The 17,412-nt window shown below is 46.4% G+C and overlaps 1 protein-coding gene and 1 long non-coding RNA gene across 2 annotated transcripts; one reads left to right on the top strand and one right to left on the bottom strand.

Moving 5' to 3' along the window:
- The first annotated feature begins 2,782 nt into the window (after window positions 1-2,782).
- Window positions 2,783-17,343, top strand: arhgef33 (Rho guanine nucleotide exchange factor (GEF) 33). The gene is made up of 17 exons (XM_061836158.1): window positions 2,783-3,133; window positions 6,830-6,879; window positions 7,444-7,560; window positions 8,086-8,198; window positions 8,279-8,409; window positions 9,197-9,304; window positions 10,125-10,251; window positions 10,538-10,670; window positions 11,654-11,761; window positions 12,167-12,259; window positions 12,900-13,024; window positions 13,109-13,186; window positions 13,986-14,155; window positions 14,217-14,644; window positions 14,716-14,877; window positions 16,361-16,491; window positions 16,563-17,343. The coding sequence occupies exons 1-17, from the start codon at window positions 2,785-2,787 to the stop codon at window positions 16,645-16,647; spliced, it is 2,508 nt and encodes an 835-aa protein (XP_061692142.1). The 5' UTR covers window positions 2,783-2,784; the 3' UTR covers window positions 16,648-17,343.
- On the bottom strand, window positions 10,595-12,185 carry LOC133509346 (uncharacterized). The gene is made up of 3 exons (XR_009797294.1): window positions 12,081-12,185; window positions 11,684-11,755; window positions 10,595-10,726 (listed from the first exon to the last, which is right to left on the bottom strand). It is a non-coding gene; the product is annotated as an uncharacterized LOC133509346 (long non-coding RNA).
- Window positions 17,344-17,412: the final 69 nt, after the last annotated feature.

The raw sequence follows: 17,412 nt of genomic DNA, 5'->3' as shown, positions 1-17,412 counted from the left end.
AAAAGCCTACTAGATCATCCGAACTTTATTTTTGGGCTTAATCATAAGCAAGTTGCGACTCCGATTTCACTTTTTGAGTCGGAACGCGATTTGTCAACACTTCTTTGGCCCGCGTTCATTTTTCATTCTTTTTGGGTTTGAACTCGCACTAAATTGTTGTTGTGTTTACGTGTGTTAAGGTTGCGTGTGTACATTTTTGCGCTGGCAGACGTGTCCTGCACTTGCCGGAGATTTGCACTTGTGCGCGAGTACAGCTGGCCTCACTTGGCTGTGGTTAAACAATAGTTTTACCTCACACGGCACTACGACTACTACTACGATGACTCCAAGTCGTCACAAGCCTCCTGATACGCTTCCTCGGGCATGCTTGTCATCCAAAAGTAGCAAAAACAAGACAAAAATCCCAACAACGGTCTTTTTTGTGTGTGTGTGTGTGTGTGCGCGCGCGTGTCATTATTCTGCGATGAGGCCGATCGGTTTCGGGGTGCTCGGATTCATTTCAGGGATTCGTTCAAAAATGGGCTCGAAATGCCGCCAATATGTGTCCTTTGCAAAAATTCAAAACAGATAAGAGGAGGGTTGAAGTGTTATTTTACGTGATTGTGTGGGTTGAATTTTAATTTTAAATTATTTTTGTGCTGTGAAAAAAATCACACTCATGGAAAAAAGATTGACCTGCATGGAACAACACAAGTTTGTGTGTGTGTGTGTGTGTGTGTGTTGGTGTAGTTAAATGTCACAAGACAAAGCTCCAGAAGTGCGCTAACATTTAAATGACACGCGCTGACATTTTCTCAGCGTTTTTACTCTTCGTTTGCTTTCGACTGCAAACACGTGTCCAAGTGATCTTTTGACAGCAGGATGCAGATATTCCGATAAAAGAAGCAGCTGCACGCGGCGTTTCCCCCGCTGCAGATGCGTCGCCACAACGTCGCAGCACGTGGAGAAAGACTGCATACATACATATGTGTATGTATGTATGTATGTGTACAGTATACTCTATAGGCATGGAAAATGTTACATAAGAATGACTCCCAAAGAATGTTTCACATGTGTTGTGAGGTTCCAAACAATCGGACAATTTCATTCACTAAAATAAAATACAATCAGATAATATTTATTAAATGGGTTAAGGCGAAATCACTCATTGTATTAAAAATGTACTGAAAAATAATTGCATAAAAATACCTCCACATCTGTGAATATGGAAATATTCTGATATGACTTTATGCAAAATAATTATTCAAATGAATTTATGGACAATTAATCATCATCAACTGTGACTTGACAATAGCTTGATTGTATCCATAAAGATTCAAAGGGTTTGGACGACAACTTTCTTTTCAAATGTCTTGTCAAATTGTCCGACTTAAAGATATTGTTTGAAGGTTGAGCCCGAGATGCCGGACCACAGGTGTCAAACTTGAGGCCCGGGGGTCACATCTGGCCCGACACATCATTTTTTTTTGCAGCCCCGCAAAAGTACGTCATGTGCGTCAACTTCCTTAATTCTTGCTAAAATCTGTACCAAGTTTTGAAGTCATCATATGTCATGAATAATGACATACGTTGAGATATTGCGAGCATTTTGGGATGGGGGAGAAGGCTCACCAAACCCATTTTCACAGTAACCCTAACAATAGTTGGAAAAAAAAAACCTATACTAATTTCACAATCAATTTCCAGAATATATTTCATAATATGACAACACACTGAAACATTGATGCGTTTTCAAAGTCATGACGACCATTTGAGAGAAACCGTACCTCCAATGCGGCCCGTGACAAAAAGACACCCCTGGACTGTAGGCGGACTCGTCCTTGTGCCCGATCAGTCCCGCAAGGGCGGCGGCGGTGGCGGCAAATTTGAGAAATGCGTCGGTGGGGCGAACGGTAGAGAGCTCGTGTCTAAAGATGGCATACGGAAAGGGGACTGAGGACACATCCCTGCGGTGCCCCCCGTGGACGGAGGATGGTGTTGTTTGCTCATTTCGACCTTGTGACTGAGGTAGTCGAGTGCCCGGTGCCCGGTGGGCTGCCGACGCCCACTCGCTCAACTTTGTAAGATGTCGATGGGGCCATCAGTGATTCCTGTGCAGCGGTGTAGTCCCAAAAGAAGGCGGCAGAACTTCTTTCGGCCTCCTTCGGGAGCGTCCACGGTGTAATGCACAGGCGTAACCAGCAGGGGGAACCCGCGTGTCCAGAAAAGGATGAAATCAGAATGGGGGGGGGGACGAAAAGAAGGGAGAGGAAAGGAAAAGAAGAAAGGATGGAAACACGGTGCAAGCCCACAAAAATGTTATTATTTTCATCACTTCTGCTGGGATTTTATTGTGCAAGATCGTCCACGATCGTCACTTGAAAACTGATGTGTATCAGGAAAAATGCTTTTTTTTTGGTCCCAATTTGAAGATACATTTTCCAATGCAACATGTGCCTATTGCGATAGCAAGCTTGTTTTCTCTTTGAAATCTTTTGTGCTTCATATCTCCAAACATCGGCGATTATTTTCACATTTCGGCAAGATCGTAAACGATCGCCATCGTCGCAGCGTGGAACGAGCTTTGCCCACTTCTGCCGCTGGAGTAGATTGATAGGGAACCAAAAAACAAAACAAAACAAAAAAAAAAAAACCCCAAAACAAAACCAAAATACTCAATATTAAATCTATGACTATTTTAAGACGGTTGACTTTTTCTGCCTCCTTCCTTCATTCAAGGAAAAAAAAAAAAAACAAGATTGTATTGGAAAAATGTTATCAACTAAGTCAATTGTTCCGACTAATATGAAATCATTCCTTTCAAGACAGCCGACAAAACACGCGTGGGGGTGGCCCACGAGTGAGCGTTTTCCTTCTCGAGTTATTTCCAGGGCTTGGGTACTTTTGGCACGACGCGCCCATCCGCGATCCGTTTGCGGTTCGACGCCGTCACGTCCGCGTGCGCGAACAAGGAGGCGTTTGTGCGCGCGCACAAGACAAATCACAGGACCGGCCTGCTGCTTGCAAGCTCGCTGGGGAGGGACGCCCCCGCCCTCGTCCTTTTCATCCGCCTGCCGAGCGATCCCGCACTGCAGGGATTCGAACATGAGCGACGCGCAGGACCGCCCGGAAGACGCCACGCCGAACCCAAAAGGTACGAAAAATCCTTTTCATTCATTTCGCTCGGTCGGGCGCCAAACGGGAAGTTCGGGAGACACACTTCCTGCGATATGGACGGCAAAAAGTAATAACCGACCCATCAACACGGTCGCGACTGACGTGAGCAAAGTGGGGGAAAGTACTCATACTCATATTTCATATCATATTTGATATTTAAGTTCAGACAATCAGGAAAAGTACACAATATGAAATGTGCTTTGGCCTCCAAATTATTTTTGCTCTCAGTTATGCACAAAACTCTTTTTTACTAACCCTGAAAAGATTTTTTTTTTTTTTGGGGGGGGGGGGGGGGGGGGCTTTTTCTCAGGTGTGGACAAAAGTATTGGAGCACCCGTTCAACATGAAAAATGTCGGATGCGTGATAAGCAGTCGTTTGCTTTGCAGTTGTTGTTGTTGTTGTTGTTTTCTGCCCTTTTTTTGTTTTGTTTTGTTTCTTCTGGAAATAAATTTGACATGTTTTTGTGGAAACTGCCTCCGAAAAGACATCACATGACACGTGTTGTGCTTGAAACGTGAAGCGAGCTGGCGAAATGCGACCGCCGCAAATAAAGCGCACAAGGGAAGCGAAATCTCCTCAACCCCAACCCCCCCCCCCTTTTTTTTTTTTTTCCTATTTCATGCAACACGGACGTCACGAAATGAAGCTGACGGCAACCGCTACATCGTCACGGTGACACGGAAACGAGACGACGAGCCCGCAGCCGTTTAAGCAACGGCAAACAATCGCGTTCGCGTTTCCCCTCGCGGCTGACCAGCTCCTTCTGCGCCGAGCGTCGCACGCATCATTTTGGAAAGTCCAATGGACCCAACGTCGCTATAGACTGACCTGACCACACCTTCCGGTTCAGAACGCGGTCGCCATATTGGTTGGGTGAATTCGAGTCAACGAACCGGAACTAAGCAGGAATCATTTCCGAAAGGCGCATGAACGGCGGCGCGCTGCCACGTTATCGGTTGCTCAAACGAAAGCGGGCGTCTTTCTTCTGACTGCCAGCTGTGATCAAGAACCGGTGCGAGAAAACGGAGCCGTTAGCAACCAAACGGCGACGACCGGCGCTGTCTCGTATTAGCGGAGCCGATCTAGCAGTCCAGCACAATACTCGTGAGTGCGAGTGTATTTTCTGTTTTATTATAATAAGTTAGCGCACCGCTAGCTGTTTCGCAAGTTGAGTTCAAAATGTAGCCGTTGAAGTGGAGAAAGAGGTGCGGGCTCCACTTGGGACTCGTCCCGCTCGAACTTCTCTCTTTCGCCTTCTCGGTATCAACAACGAAAATAATAATCTTCAGAATTGAACACAACGCTGTACATATTTCAATTGCATTGTGCGGTACGCTAACCTTAGCAGGTTGCTAACAACGGATGAAGATGCCCAGCCATTGATGAATTGCTTGTAGGCCTCCAGACCTGTTGTCATTCTTTAGTTGGTCCACGGTTTAAGCGCTTGTGGAGAAGAGGAGAAAGTGGACGATGTCTGGGTAGGTTACCCACGCCCACATTTGTGTGCTCCATTTGTGTTTCTCCAAGGCATTTGGCCGAAAGGGACAAGCCGAAAGAAACTTGCTATTGTCCATCGGCGTTTCCTGAAACAACATCTCATCAGCACCGATAACTTTCCAAAGTCTTTTTAGCCATCATGCGTCACTTTTTTAACAGCCGTACGAACATTTGTGTAACTCTGGTCTGGATGCAAAAGCATTAGAGTGAACGGCGCGTCCGTTGCGTGAACCCATCCAACATGGCCGCGTGCCCCGGATGTAGTCATGTGGTCGAAAACGGTCTATCGGCTTCGGAAAAAAAAAAAACAACAAAAAAACAAATAAAATAAAATCCAGACTTTCCACAGGCATCTTCATACCTTTTGATTGCTCGGAAACTATTTCACAAAACGATTCCGCGTGTAGAATTTCTTGCCGTAAATCGCGTTTTATCTACGTTGTGTTCGCAAAGTTTTGCGAGTCGTAAATTCCACGAATGGGAGAAGTTTTTCCGTCTTCCGCAGAAGGAAAAAAAAGAAGCGCGCACTTTGACGTCCTCAAAATATTTTACGACTTCCTGATGATCTTGTAGTTTGTCCGGAGGCCAGGAAGTGGCGGGAATTAGTTGGCAGGGCAGGGCAGGGCAGGGGAGGGGAGGGGGGCATAAATCGATGGCTTCTTATCGAAAGCCCCACGTTGCCTACTGGGGGAAATTACAAGAACGCAAAATGTTTGTCCGTTTTCCTACAAAAAAAAAAAAAAAACATGCATCTTGTCATCAAAATATTTTTTTCATGACTTCCAGATGTATGTTTTTTTTTCTTTTTTTAAATTTTATAGCTTGAATTACTTTTTTTTTTTTAAATCTCCCTAGAACAGGATGTCATAAAATTTTGGTGGATTTTACGTGCTTTTGTTGTTTTATTGCTTAGGAAGTGGCGGGGGCCATAAATCACGCCAACATCAAACACTTTTGGGGCTGGGGGGGGGGGCACAAAAAACATCTTTATGAGTTCCAGATGTCCATTTTATTGTGTACAGGTGGGAATTTAATTTTTACGGCTTAGGAAGTTTCCTATCAAATGGGGGCTATAAATCTTTTATTCATCTAAATAAAGTCACATGACGGAAAAGTTAGTATGAGGAGTTGACCTTTGACATTCGCGGGACGCAAAGCGAAGCCGTCGCGAGGCCGACGTCGCAAACGTGCCGCCTTCGGGGCCGCTAAGAACGAGCGACGCCACGCGTGCGTATAATATTAGCGTCATCATGCAGTGAGTCAACGGTCACGGTTTGCAATTTGAGTGATTTAAAACATTTAAAAAAAAAATGTATTTCATTTTTTTTGCTGCGCTTGAGAGCCATGCCCGATACGATTGTGCTCGGATCAAACGGAAATGCCATTAATCTGTTCTTGAGTCGCAAAAACAAGCCTCAAAATGTGTTCTCCATGAAAGCATAAAGTAATAACTCTAATGTACAGTTTGTCCATCATTATTAATTAATCGTGACCCCAGTCTGGTGTGCATAACTTGACCACCGGGGGGCATTCTCGTAAGATGCAGTAATAATGGCCGTGCGTCACAGACGATAAAGAATACGTGCCTGTGAATTTTGTTATGTTGTCTGTCTACATGCGTTGCAGCACTAACTGTGTTCAAACATCCATTACTGAATTGATTCTAAATACGAGTACAGCGATGCTAGTTACGTTAGCATGTCCGTCGGTGATGTTTTGAACTGTATTTAACATGAAGCGAGCAGTCAAATGTGTATTTCTGGTTTTTTTTTATATCTACTTTGATGGTAAACGTCATGTTTTTGCTGAACAATTTTTCATTATCTACCAAATTGCTGATTGTTGTGAAATTGAGTTGAGTTCACTGGCGTCATGCAGCCCTCATATTTAAAAAAAAATGTATAGATATACAAATGAAGCCCCTCCCCCCCAATTTAGTTTCTTGATAAACATGTAAATTAGTCAATTCCAGAATATTTTAAAATATGGCTTTTGTTGCATCTCGGTATGAATCAGCTATGTTGAAGTGAGGGGCGGAGCTTCATATTGTCAGGTCTCTGCTAGGTGAAGAAATTTGACTTGGGGCCATCTTGTGGCTCCTTTTGGAAATGACATGAAAACATACGTTTTATTATTTTCTATAGCGAACTCCATTAACGTGTTTTATTTGTCCAGATGAAGAAGAAGACGAAAGCGTGCAGGATGCTAACGTGGCGCTAGCCCAGGTAAGACGCTCTCAACGCTCAAGCTAACTGTTGAGATGCTTAAACCTTAAAAAAGAAAAAAAATCTTCATTTTATGCCATCAAAATTCTATCAGAATTCACAATTTGAAGATGAAAATGCGACTCAAACGTTTCCGTCTCAGCGCTATTATTCGGAAGCGTTTTAGTGAAGCGCAGTTTGCGTCAACGGCAACGATGAAGACGCGAACGGCGTCGACCAAAGCCGAGCGGGACTTTTTAACGGCGTAACGCTGCGATAAGATCACGGCGCGCTCCGTACGAATGTTCCGTTCGGGGCCGCCGCCCGTCTGGCTTCCCTCATGACCGAATCAGCTCCCGGGAACAAGGCCTTCTGTCTCTCACGCTTTCCGTCCTCCATCTTTTCCGTCTGTCATGTGAGAGGCATCAGGCCGGGAGCATGTGTTCTTCTTCTTCTTCTTTTTTTTTTGTACTTGACACTATAACCGTTTGCCGTAAACAAAGTCGTCTCCTCGCTGAACGCGTTCGAAGCGAAAGGAAACGAATCATCCGACGGCCGAATTACGGGCTGACCTCGCGACCGCAGGGCCTGCTGGCGGAGCTGCGGCGGGAGGACCGGCGGCTGGAGGAGAGCCTGCGGGCCCACCGGACCCAGGTGGACGAGAAGATTATGGGCCTCAAGAACTCGCTCAATACTTTCAAGGTGACCCCCCCCCCCACACCCATCACACACGACGAACGTATTCTGGTCGGAGGTGGGCGAGCGACATCCGACTGCTGAACGCGAGCAGCAGAGAGCCAAGCGTCTCCGGCTTTGGACATTCCCACCAGGCTACTAGTGCGCCCCTGCGCTTTGGTCAGCGACCGAACTTTCCTGACCGACCCGCCCGAACTGCAGCGGCCCACCTCGGTGAGCCTCAGTTTCGGTGGGGATCTCGCTACCCACTCACTGACCGACTTGGTCCTGACTTCACACCACCGACCGACAAAGCCCACCCGAGACTTCAAAGCTCGCTTTTACCTACAAAACCTCCGACTACAGCAAAACGACTTAAAAAAAGCAACAACTACTGACCCAAATGCAGCATTTCAAACTGGGACCAACTTAAGGTCGCTAGCCCTAACTTTTTTCGACGTACGTTCCCCCCAACCAACCGGGCCCTAAACCCGTCCAATATCCTCAACCTCCAGACCATGCCCAAAACCGTCCACCGCTTTCCCTTTCCAGGAGGAGCTGAGCGCCGCGTTCTTCCACATCCAGGACGTGTCCGACAGACAGCGAGAGCTGACCGAGCAGCTGGAGCAGCTGCAGGCGGACGCGCCCGTCGGGCTCGCGCGCCGGTAGGCCCGACGCCTGAAACGCCGAACCGGTCGGGCCGTCGCTCACTTATCCCCCCCCCCCCCCTTGATTGTTCCGAAAGCGGCAAAAGCCCCAAGTCGGACGCGCCGGGCGCACCTGAGGACGAGCGCGTCCGGGCGGCCGGCCAGTCGGAGCTCAGCGTCATCCAGCGCTACTTTGCCGAGTCGCAGAGGAGCTTCGCGGCCGCGCAGTGTGAGCAACTCGATGGTGCTTAGAAAAAGTCTACACACCCCTCTTCAAGTGCCAGGCTTTTGTCATCTAAAAAAAAAAAAAAAAAGAAGAGAGAGCAAGAAAAATCTTTTCAAAGCTTTTAATGAGCGTTACGTCCTCGACATCTCAATCGGAGAATTTTGAGAAAAGCCGTAAACTAGGATAATTCAGTTGCACAAGTCTGCACACCCTTTCATGGTGGCCATGTGGCTGCGTCCAGCGTGAACCAATCACTTTCCAACTCGGCATTCAGCTGGATCTGGAAATGTATTGAAGGCCTGGAGCAAACACAGCAACGTGCTTGTATCCAATTGAGTTTGGGACTGGCCCACTTGAGCTCAAACTCCACCTCGAAACCGTGATCGTCTTAGATTAAGATGGCGCTCTTTCTGATGGGGTCTCAGCAGAGTGAAAAGCCAGGCAGGCACAGAGACAACATGCAAACTCCACACACGCAGGGCCGGGATTTGAGCCCTGGTCCTCAGAACTGTGAGGCCAACACTCTAACCAGCTGCCCCAGCGTGTCTCCGCCGTCGATCTTATCTCGCTCGCAAATGATCCTGACAAGTAACCCTTTCAGAATATCGAAATCATAAAACATCCTGACAAATATCGCCAGTTTTAGCTACGATGATGTCCTTATCGACTGACCGTTATCTGAGGAGAGAGGTTATACAAAGTTCAGCTACGTCCAAGAGGGGTTAGTAAAAAGAATCGCTTATAATAATTGGGCACATTATTTATTGCTTACGACATTAATCTTCCACAGCGTCCGCCTGTGAGCAGCAGAAGCAACAGCGATGTCCTTCATCCCGAAATCCGGCGTGGTGGGCCGACGGGAACGGCGGCGAGGACACCGACGGCCTCGAGGAAAACGGTACCAAAGCGCACATTGTGGACGCGAACAAAATTCCAAAGAAAGCCGCACGGAGGCAAAACGCAAGCGCAGACAACAGCAAAAAAAAAAAAAAAGAGCGTGTATGTCCGTCCATGGGAGGTTAGGAGCATGTGTACCTAATCAAATGGGTGGATGAAATTCAACAAAATAGCATCAGATACAAACATATGGATGATAAATGAATACTGACACTAAAATAATGAAAAGATAAAACTGTGCGAGTTCAGTTAAGACAGAATTCAGATTTGATCAGAAAATACTGAAAACAAGCAGCACATTAAGATAAAAGAGAAAAACATGAAATACACAAATTTCAACGAGACAAAATAAGAGTTGGAATTCATCCATCCATTTTCTTTGCCACTTATCCTCACAGGGTTTCGGGGAGTTGGAATTAAAAATAAATAATTAAATAAATAGAGGCCCATTAAAAAAAAAAAAAAAAAAAAAAAGCAAGCAAGCAAGCAATAAAAAGAAGAAAAACAGTAAGAGTATAACAAATAAAATAAGGTAAAATACAAATACAGAAAAAAAGAGAACACAAAACAAACAAAATACAATCAATTATGGTCATGTAAAGTGGACTTAAAAGAAAACAAATAAAGAAAAAAAAATACACAAGAGCAAAATAAAATAAGATTTAAACAACTAAAAATCAAATAAGAAAAAGAAAAAGATCAAAGTAAATGAAATGAACTGAAAAGAAGTAAAATAAAAGAAAATCCATTCTCGCCACTTGTGGATTTATTTTTTTTTTTTTGTATTTTTCTTGCTGGAATTTTTTTTTTTTTGTGGTCAGGTCTGAGACAAAAGGCGGCCTTGGAACTGCTGGAGTCGGAGAGGATCTACGTGTCGCAGTTGTCTCTGCTGCTGAAGGCCAACATCACCTTCAACGGTTCCGAGGGGCTCGGCCCAAAGGACAAACGGTCAGAACGCGAGGAAAAAAAAAAAAAAAGTCAACGTGGGCCATGACTGCATTATTAGTTCACACACACACACACACGCGCGCGCGGGATCAAATTTGAACGCTTCCAGTAAGTGGAAGGCAGGAAATGAAGAAATTCAATCAAGTAATTGCTGCTTTAGCGTCCGTGAACGTGTTTACAAGCAGCAGCAGCAGCAGCACCGTGGGGGGTGGGGGGTGGGTGGGGGGGGCCTCATGATGTTTGCCCGCTGACCACGCCCCCGGCCTCCGTCCGTCGGCGGCCGCAGTCCCTTCCCCAGTTCCTTGAGGTTCCTGATCCAGCAGCACTTGGACCTGCTGCACACCCTGCAGGAGCGAGTCCTCCGCTGCCAGTGGCAAGGCATCATGGGAGATATCTTCATCAGGCTCACCAGCAAAGAGGTAGTCGCCCGCCGCACGCCAAAGAAGCGCTCAAATTAACACCGACTGGCCTTGACCTGACACCAATTTAGTGACAAAGAAGAATATACTGGATTAGGAAAGTGTGCGAAGAAAAACATCGTCAATAAAATCAGCATGATTTAAATCGCGTCGAAAATTGACAAAACAGACCTTTATACATTTCATCTGATTATCTTTTAAACAAATAAAAACGTTCATAGCTTGAGTACATTTCAAGTGCTGACTGAATTATTCATTTTTAAATCATAAATATACTGGTAATATTAAAATTCATGACTACTCTGATCAAGAAAATATTCAATAAAACATTTGTATATTATACACATAGTGTTGTGTTAAAATACATTTTTGCAAAATACATGATCTTTTTTCTAAAATATCTTCAAGAAGTTATATGAGACATGTAATAGTAGTATTATATAAAAAAATTCATAGCTTGATTACATTTCAAGTGTTGACTGAATTATTCATAAATATACTGGTAATATTAAAATTCATGACTACTCTGATCAAGAAAATATTCAATAAAACATTTGTATATTATACACATAGTGTTGTGTTAAAATACATTTTTGTCAAATACATGATCTTTTTTCTAAAATATCTTCAATAAGTTATATGAGACATGTAATCGTAGTATTTGTTTTTAAAGTAAAAGTTTACATTTTTTTTAAGTTTTTTTTTAAATCGGTGCATTTCCACCATACATTGTTCTTTTAGTCCAAGACTGCAATCTTTCTGTAATAAATGTGAATGCGTGGAGGTCAAAAGTTTGGCCCCCGTGACTTTGCCGTCCCTAATCAGTCCCAATCCTTGGACCGTTTAAAAAAAAAAAAAAAAAAAAAAAACCGGATCCAAATCAATCCCATCGCAGTTGGCAAACAATCCTCGCCCTTGTACTGAATGTTAAAACAAGCGGACTCGGACGTGAACCGGTTTTCCACCCCTTCCGTCCTCCGCAGAGCGACTTCCTGGACTTGTACGTGTCCTACCTGCAGGAGCTGCCCGAGTGCCTGAACGTGGTCGGCATGCTGACCTCCAACCCCGCCGCGACTTCGGCCTTCCTGGAGGTCAAACGCGCACACGGTGTCACGTTAACCAATGTCAAGTTTTGCACCCAATTTGGGGGGGGGCGACATGCAAGAAATGGACAAAAGTCTTGGGACGTACAGTAGACTCAACCAATCAGGGGCTGGACTACTAAACCTCTTTGAAGCGCACAAATATAATAACCAATCTGGATTATTTGGGGAAATTGACACGATCGTCCCATAAACGTCTCCCTGGAAAAAGTAAAAATGACAGAAGGACAAAACGTGCTAATCGGTCGTTAGAACGCCGTCCCAATACTTTTGGTCCACACAAAGGAGATTTCTGGACAGAACGGACCAAGCCACGTTGGTTTACGTCCTCTCTCATTCTCGCTTCCTGATTGGCCGGCTGGACCGCGGATTGCTGCCATTTTCTTCCAAAAGAGTGACATCACGGGCGACCAATCCAAACCCTCCCTGCCGACGTTGCTCCTCCAACCCGTGCACAGGATCCCCGAATACTTGCAGCTGCTGCAGGTGACGCGTCTCAAAAATACACGATACGTGCACGATTTCATTAAATAGCCGCCTCATTGATTATTAAGTATCGATAAGTACAGTATAACACAAAATGTATGTTTGCATAAGCAAGATTCACTTTTAAACATTGAACTATTCTTATATAATTGCGGAATTATCAGGACCCCGTGAGCCTCGTGAGGATAAGCGGCAAAGAAAATGGATGGATGGATGATGAATGTTATTAAAATCAACTTTTACATGAACAACTTTGAAAATGTATTTTGCAAAACAATTGGTTAATCATGTTTATTTATCAAAACAAAAATGAATTGAATTTCGCCAGTTTGCTATTTTTCCCCGATGGAGTATTTGTCGTCAGTCTCCCTCCACGTTGGGTCCGTTCATTTTGCAAATTACTCATCGATCCAAAGTGTCGGAAAGACATATTTATCGATATTAACTCGAGAATTTCCCTTTTTTCATTTCCCGGGGGTGGGGGGGGGGGGGCGGCACTTTTGGACGTTCGGGGACTCCACTCGAGAGTGATCGTATTTTCTGATTGAGTATTATTTTCGGCCCGACTGGCGATGGCCACGGGCGGCCCGCTTTTGTGTCACGCGTGTATTTTGCACGCGTGCGCGTCGCCGGCGTTCAGGCTTTGCTGAGGCAGACGGACTCCTCGCACCCGGACCACGTCCTGCTGCTGCTGTGCATCCAGCAGCTCCGCAACTTCTCCGGCCAGCAGCAGCACCTCCTGCAGCGCAACCAGGAGGTCAAAAGGTCAGCACGCTCGAGTCTAACGCAAAAGTTATGGAAACACAACCGAGGTAAAGACGGAGGACGTGCACGCGCGTCTCCCCGCAGGTCGCCAACGAAGCAGATTCTGCGGACCGTGGACGGCGGCCTTCAAGGTTCTTCGTACGTTCGGGGCAGCGCCCTCCTGTAAGTACGGCAAAATTTCTCTTCCAAGCCACCAGATGGCAGAAGAAAGCAACTTAAGTGGAGAGTTAGCTTAGCGTTACAAAAAGCAATTCTGAAAGTGGAAAAAGGAATCAAAATGGATGGCTGTGAATAAATCCGATCTGCCGCTTTAGGGGCAAAGTCGTTGCGTCAGATGTTCGTTCCTCGATGCTCTGGCGTTAGCGTTTGTGACTTCGCGTCTCGCAGGATTCATATCGTTAACAGTTATCGGTAGAAATGAGCGCTTGGCAGTTTTTAACTAAGCTCGCCTTTTGGGTACTGACGACTACTTGGCTGGTGCTAATCCTGAAGTTTACAATTTTGGGCAGAATTGAGCTTTTCGGGTTGCTACAACCAACGGGCAGCTGCTCATACTACAGAAATATTGTCTTGGTAATTAGTATGAAATGTCCCAAACAAAACTTGCATTTTGGGTCTGTACAATCCTAAATAAAAAAAAAAAAAGGGAGCTTTTTTTTTTTTTTTGGTGGACGCTAACGCTTAATAAAAGACACAATTCTGGTAGCTGCTAATGCTAAAGAAAGCTACTGTAGCATCACAGCAAGGTATGACTAACGCCAAACAAATTTCCCAATTTGGGTCGGTCCAAATGTGGAACGACAGCATCCCGGTCGGGTACCAAAATGTGCTTCTAGTCACACAATGCTTGATTTTGAAACTCTGCATCGTCTGAGGAACTGATAAAAAGAAAATGTCCGCCTTATTTGCTAAATGTTTAAATAAGAGAAAAATGCGCTCGTGTGCCGTTCAACGTGTACAGCGAGCACAGCAACCAGGCCAAACACAGCAAGCAGCGGCTCCTGGAGCAGATCCAGTCCGGCCACCGCTTCCACGAACGGGATCGCGAGCGCGAGCCCGAAGCCAGCTGTTACCGACCCGAGTGGGCGTACTACAGCCCCGAGGCGGACCCGCGCAAACACAAACCCGCAGGTGACGCGCAAGCGGTCGGCACATTCTGATTCGGAACATCCAGCGAGCTTTTGGATTCCAGGTCTGGGCAGCATCCCCGAGAGCGACGCGTCCGAACGCTCCGGCCAGCACCCGCCGCTCTCCAGAAGTTCGGAATTCCGGCAAGTCCAGCCGGGCTCGGCTCTGGCCGACGCCTTGGAGGAGTTCCTCCTTCCTCCCGACCCGCCCGGGATGGAGCGCCTCTACGAGGACGACGGGGCCTCCCCGCACGAGGCGTCCGCGTTCGACTGCTGCTCCTCGGCCTCGTCCGACTCGTCCGTCGACATCGCCTTCGTCAAGTGCCCCAAAGGTCCCGCCACGCCGTCGCGCCACCTGGCGACCGGCCGGGATCTCTTTGGGAACGGCTACGACAAACCTGCCAACCGAGGGTGCGCCTCCCCGGACGCCGCCGCGCTGATGCGCCAGGCTCACCAGCGCCCCCTTCAGCCCAGTCAGCGCAAAAAAAGCAAGGTGAGCTCACCCGCCGCCCGCGCGGAGTCGGCCCCGTTCCCGTCTCAAATCGCGACGCGTCTCCTCTGCAGTCGCTGAACGGCCTGCAGGTGGACGGCGCGGCCGAGCTGGAGCGCCAGGGCAGCAGGGGCAGCAGAGGGGGCGTCGCGCCGTCCCGCAAGATCCACGGCTCGCCGGGGAACAGGAAGGACGGCGACAAGCCCGGCGATGACCTTCACGGGCTGCTCGGCACGGTGACGACCGCCGACCAATTTTCAGGTCCTTCGTGTCACTCGTTCACGTCAGGAAGTGATCCGAGTCCTCGTGGAGATCCATTTTCTCATTGAAATAGTGCACACGTTTGCGCTCACACGAGAAATTCATTCATCCCAAGTTCGAACCCTAAACAGGCCACGGTCCGTGTCAGAATTGAACGCGTCCCTTTGGGACGAAATACACATTTTGTTGCAAATGTCCGAAGCCACTTTTTGTGTTATTTTTTCGTTCGCGTTTGTCTGTTGTCAAGACAGCTCGCGGTAAAGTTCCAAATTCAAAAGGAAAGAGGACCATTTTGAATCCCCCCCAAAAGTTGCTCGTTAACCTTGGATTTGCCGAACAAGACAAGACACGAGTATTGTTCTTAGTTCGGATTCGACATCCAGGAAAAAAAAAAAAAAAAAACATGACGCAGGAATCACGAGGGAACCGTCACATTTTTTTTGCCGTGTGATCCGCAAAGTGCCCTTCGAACGCGACGCCGACTGAGCAAATGTTCACAAATCGCTTTGATCACGTTGCAACCCCGCAGGAGGAGGCGTGCGCTCGACTCACGAAATGATTTTGCCCAAAAACTCAACACCTGAGCAAGTTTGTGTTGTAGCTCAGTGGTTTGGTTGCGAGTTCATATCCCACCGGGGCCTCCACTCCGCCAAGAGGTCAGGAAGGGCATCCGGTGTACAAACTGTGCCAAACAATCGTCATGCTGCGGTACAAGCTGAAAGAAACTTCCTTCCTTTAGTACCGTAATTTCCGGCCTATAAGCCGCGACTTTTTCCCCCACACGCTTTCAGCCCTGCGGTTCATGCGGCTAATTTGCGCATTTTTTCTAACGCTCGCAAGGGGCCACTCGAGCGGAAAAGGGAAGCGCGAGACCGGTGGAATATATGTGCCGAGGAAGTGACTTTTTACCGGTCGGGCCCTGTTAGCACGGCGCTAGCGTTAGACTCTCTGCTTCCGTCTTTTTTAGTAAACATCTCGTGTTTCAATGTGGGCACTTGTGGCTTTTACACAGCTGCGGCGTATGTATGTACCAAATGGTATTTCCTTTACAAATGTACTCAGTGAGGCATTTATCCAGGTGCGCTCTGTAGGCCGGGAATTACGGTAATGACTTTTTTTTTTTTTTCTCTTTTCCAGTAATCTATTTTTATTTTCCCCAATTTGAGTGACGATGGTATTCCCCACCCCCCTCCTTTCTTTTCTTTTTTTTTTTTTTTTCTAAATTCCAAATACCATCGTGACCTTGAATTCAATAAAGTGGCCAATCCACATTTCGGTCCCAACTCAGTTTTTCCTCTTTAAATTGACGTTATCGTGTCTTGGATTTTTCTTCCTAATCTGAATTTATCTTCGGTTCGAAGCGGGAGTCGACTTGAGTTTTGGGACTGGCTTGAAATGCGAAGGTTTAAGACTTTTTTTTTTTTTTTTTTTTTTTAAACGCCCGCCCCGTCCGGTCAGGACTCCGCCATGCAGCCGTGGGGGGGCGAGGACGAGACCCACCACCACCACCACACGGCCTTCAGCGAGAGGAGCCGCAAGCAGGACAAGGGAGGCTTCAGGAGCTCCTTTAAGAAACTCTTCAAAAAGAAGTCAGAAGACAGACGTTCGGGTCCGACAAAAAGCTAAGCTGCATTGTTGTTAAAACATGATTTTCTAACAGGGGCGGCGGCGATGACAAGAAGGAGAAGGCAGCTGAGAAAGGGCAAGAAAATCAACAAGCTGACGTCAGAGGCACTGCAGTGTGAACGCGTGCGTGGCCCGCAGTACGGACTGTACTTCACGCCGAACGCAAACAAAAGTACAAAGTTATTCACGTTCCGCTTGGAATTATGACCGCACCTCAGAAACTAAAGACGGCCGTCCCAAAAATGTCGCCACAAGATGTCACCAAAGCGCTACTTTTGATCGAACTAAAGTAGCGATTTTATTCAACCTGAACCCTATTTCAGCGAATGGTGGACTTTTGATGCAAATAGAGGATGAATTAAAGTCAACTGGAAATATTGAACCAGGAATAAATGGGGGCTCACTGGGCGTGGCATCTGTAAAGCTGACATGTATTAAACAATGCTTAAATATGCTCGAAAATGTTATGTGCGTATTCGGGTGAAAATTCACGTATCGTTGGAGTCCCAAAAATGCCATAACTCAATAGCGCCCCCCAGAAAAAGTACAACAGGACACACGCACACACACACAAAAAAAAAAGTCTGAAGGAAGACGAGGAAGCTGCACTTTTATTCCATAGCTCGTATTTTGACAAATTTCAACGATATAGATTGCCTACGAGGTGTCGTGTACCTCGGTGTCAAATTTTTAAGATCATTTGGAGGTTTCAACAATGTACAAGTTTAAGCTCCAATTTCGATGTTATGATATTGTAAACATGCAGAAGTTTGTGTGTTGTTATTTCTGAGCTATTTAAAGATATGAAGCGCTGAAGGGTGTAGAAATGAAGGCCAATTTGTAATTCGATTTTGCTTTTCAAGTGACAAATAGGCAGTTGGAAA

The sequence above is a fragment of the Syngnathoides biaculeatus genome, chromosome 12 (genome assembly GCF_019802595.1).
Source record: "Syngnathoides biaculeatus isolate LvHL_M chromosome 12, ASM1980259v1, whole genome shotgun sequence".
NCBI classification, from domain to species: Eukaryota; Metazoa; Chordata; class Actinopteri; order Syngnathiformes; family Syngnathidae; genus Syngnathoides; species Syngnathoides biaculeatus.
The sequence above is the reverse complement of the archived record's forward strand: the minus strand, read 5'-3'. Positions and strand labels throughout refer to the sequence as shown.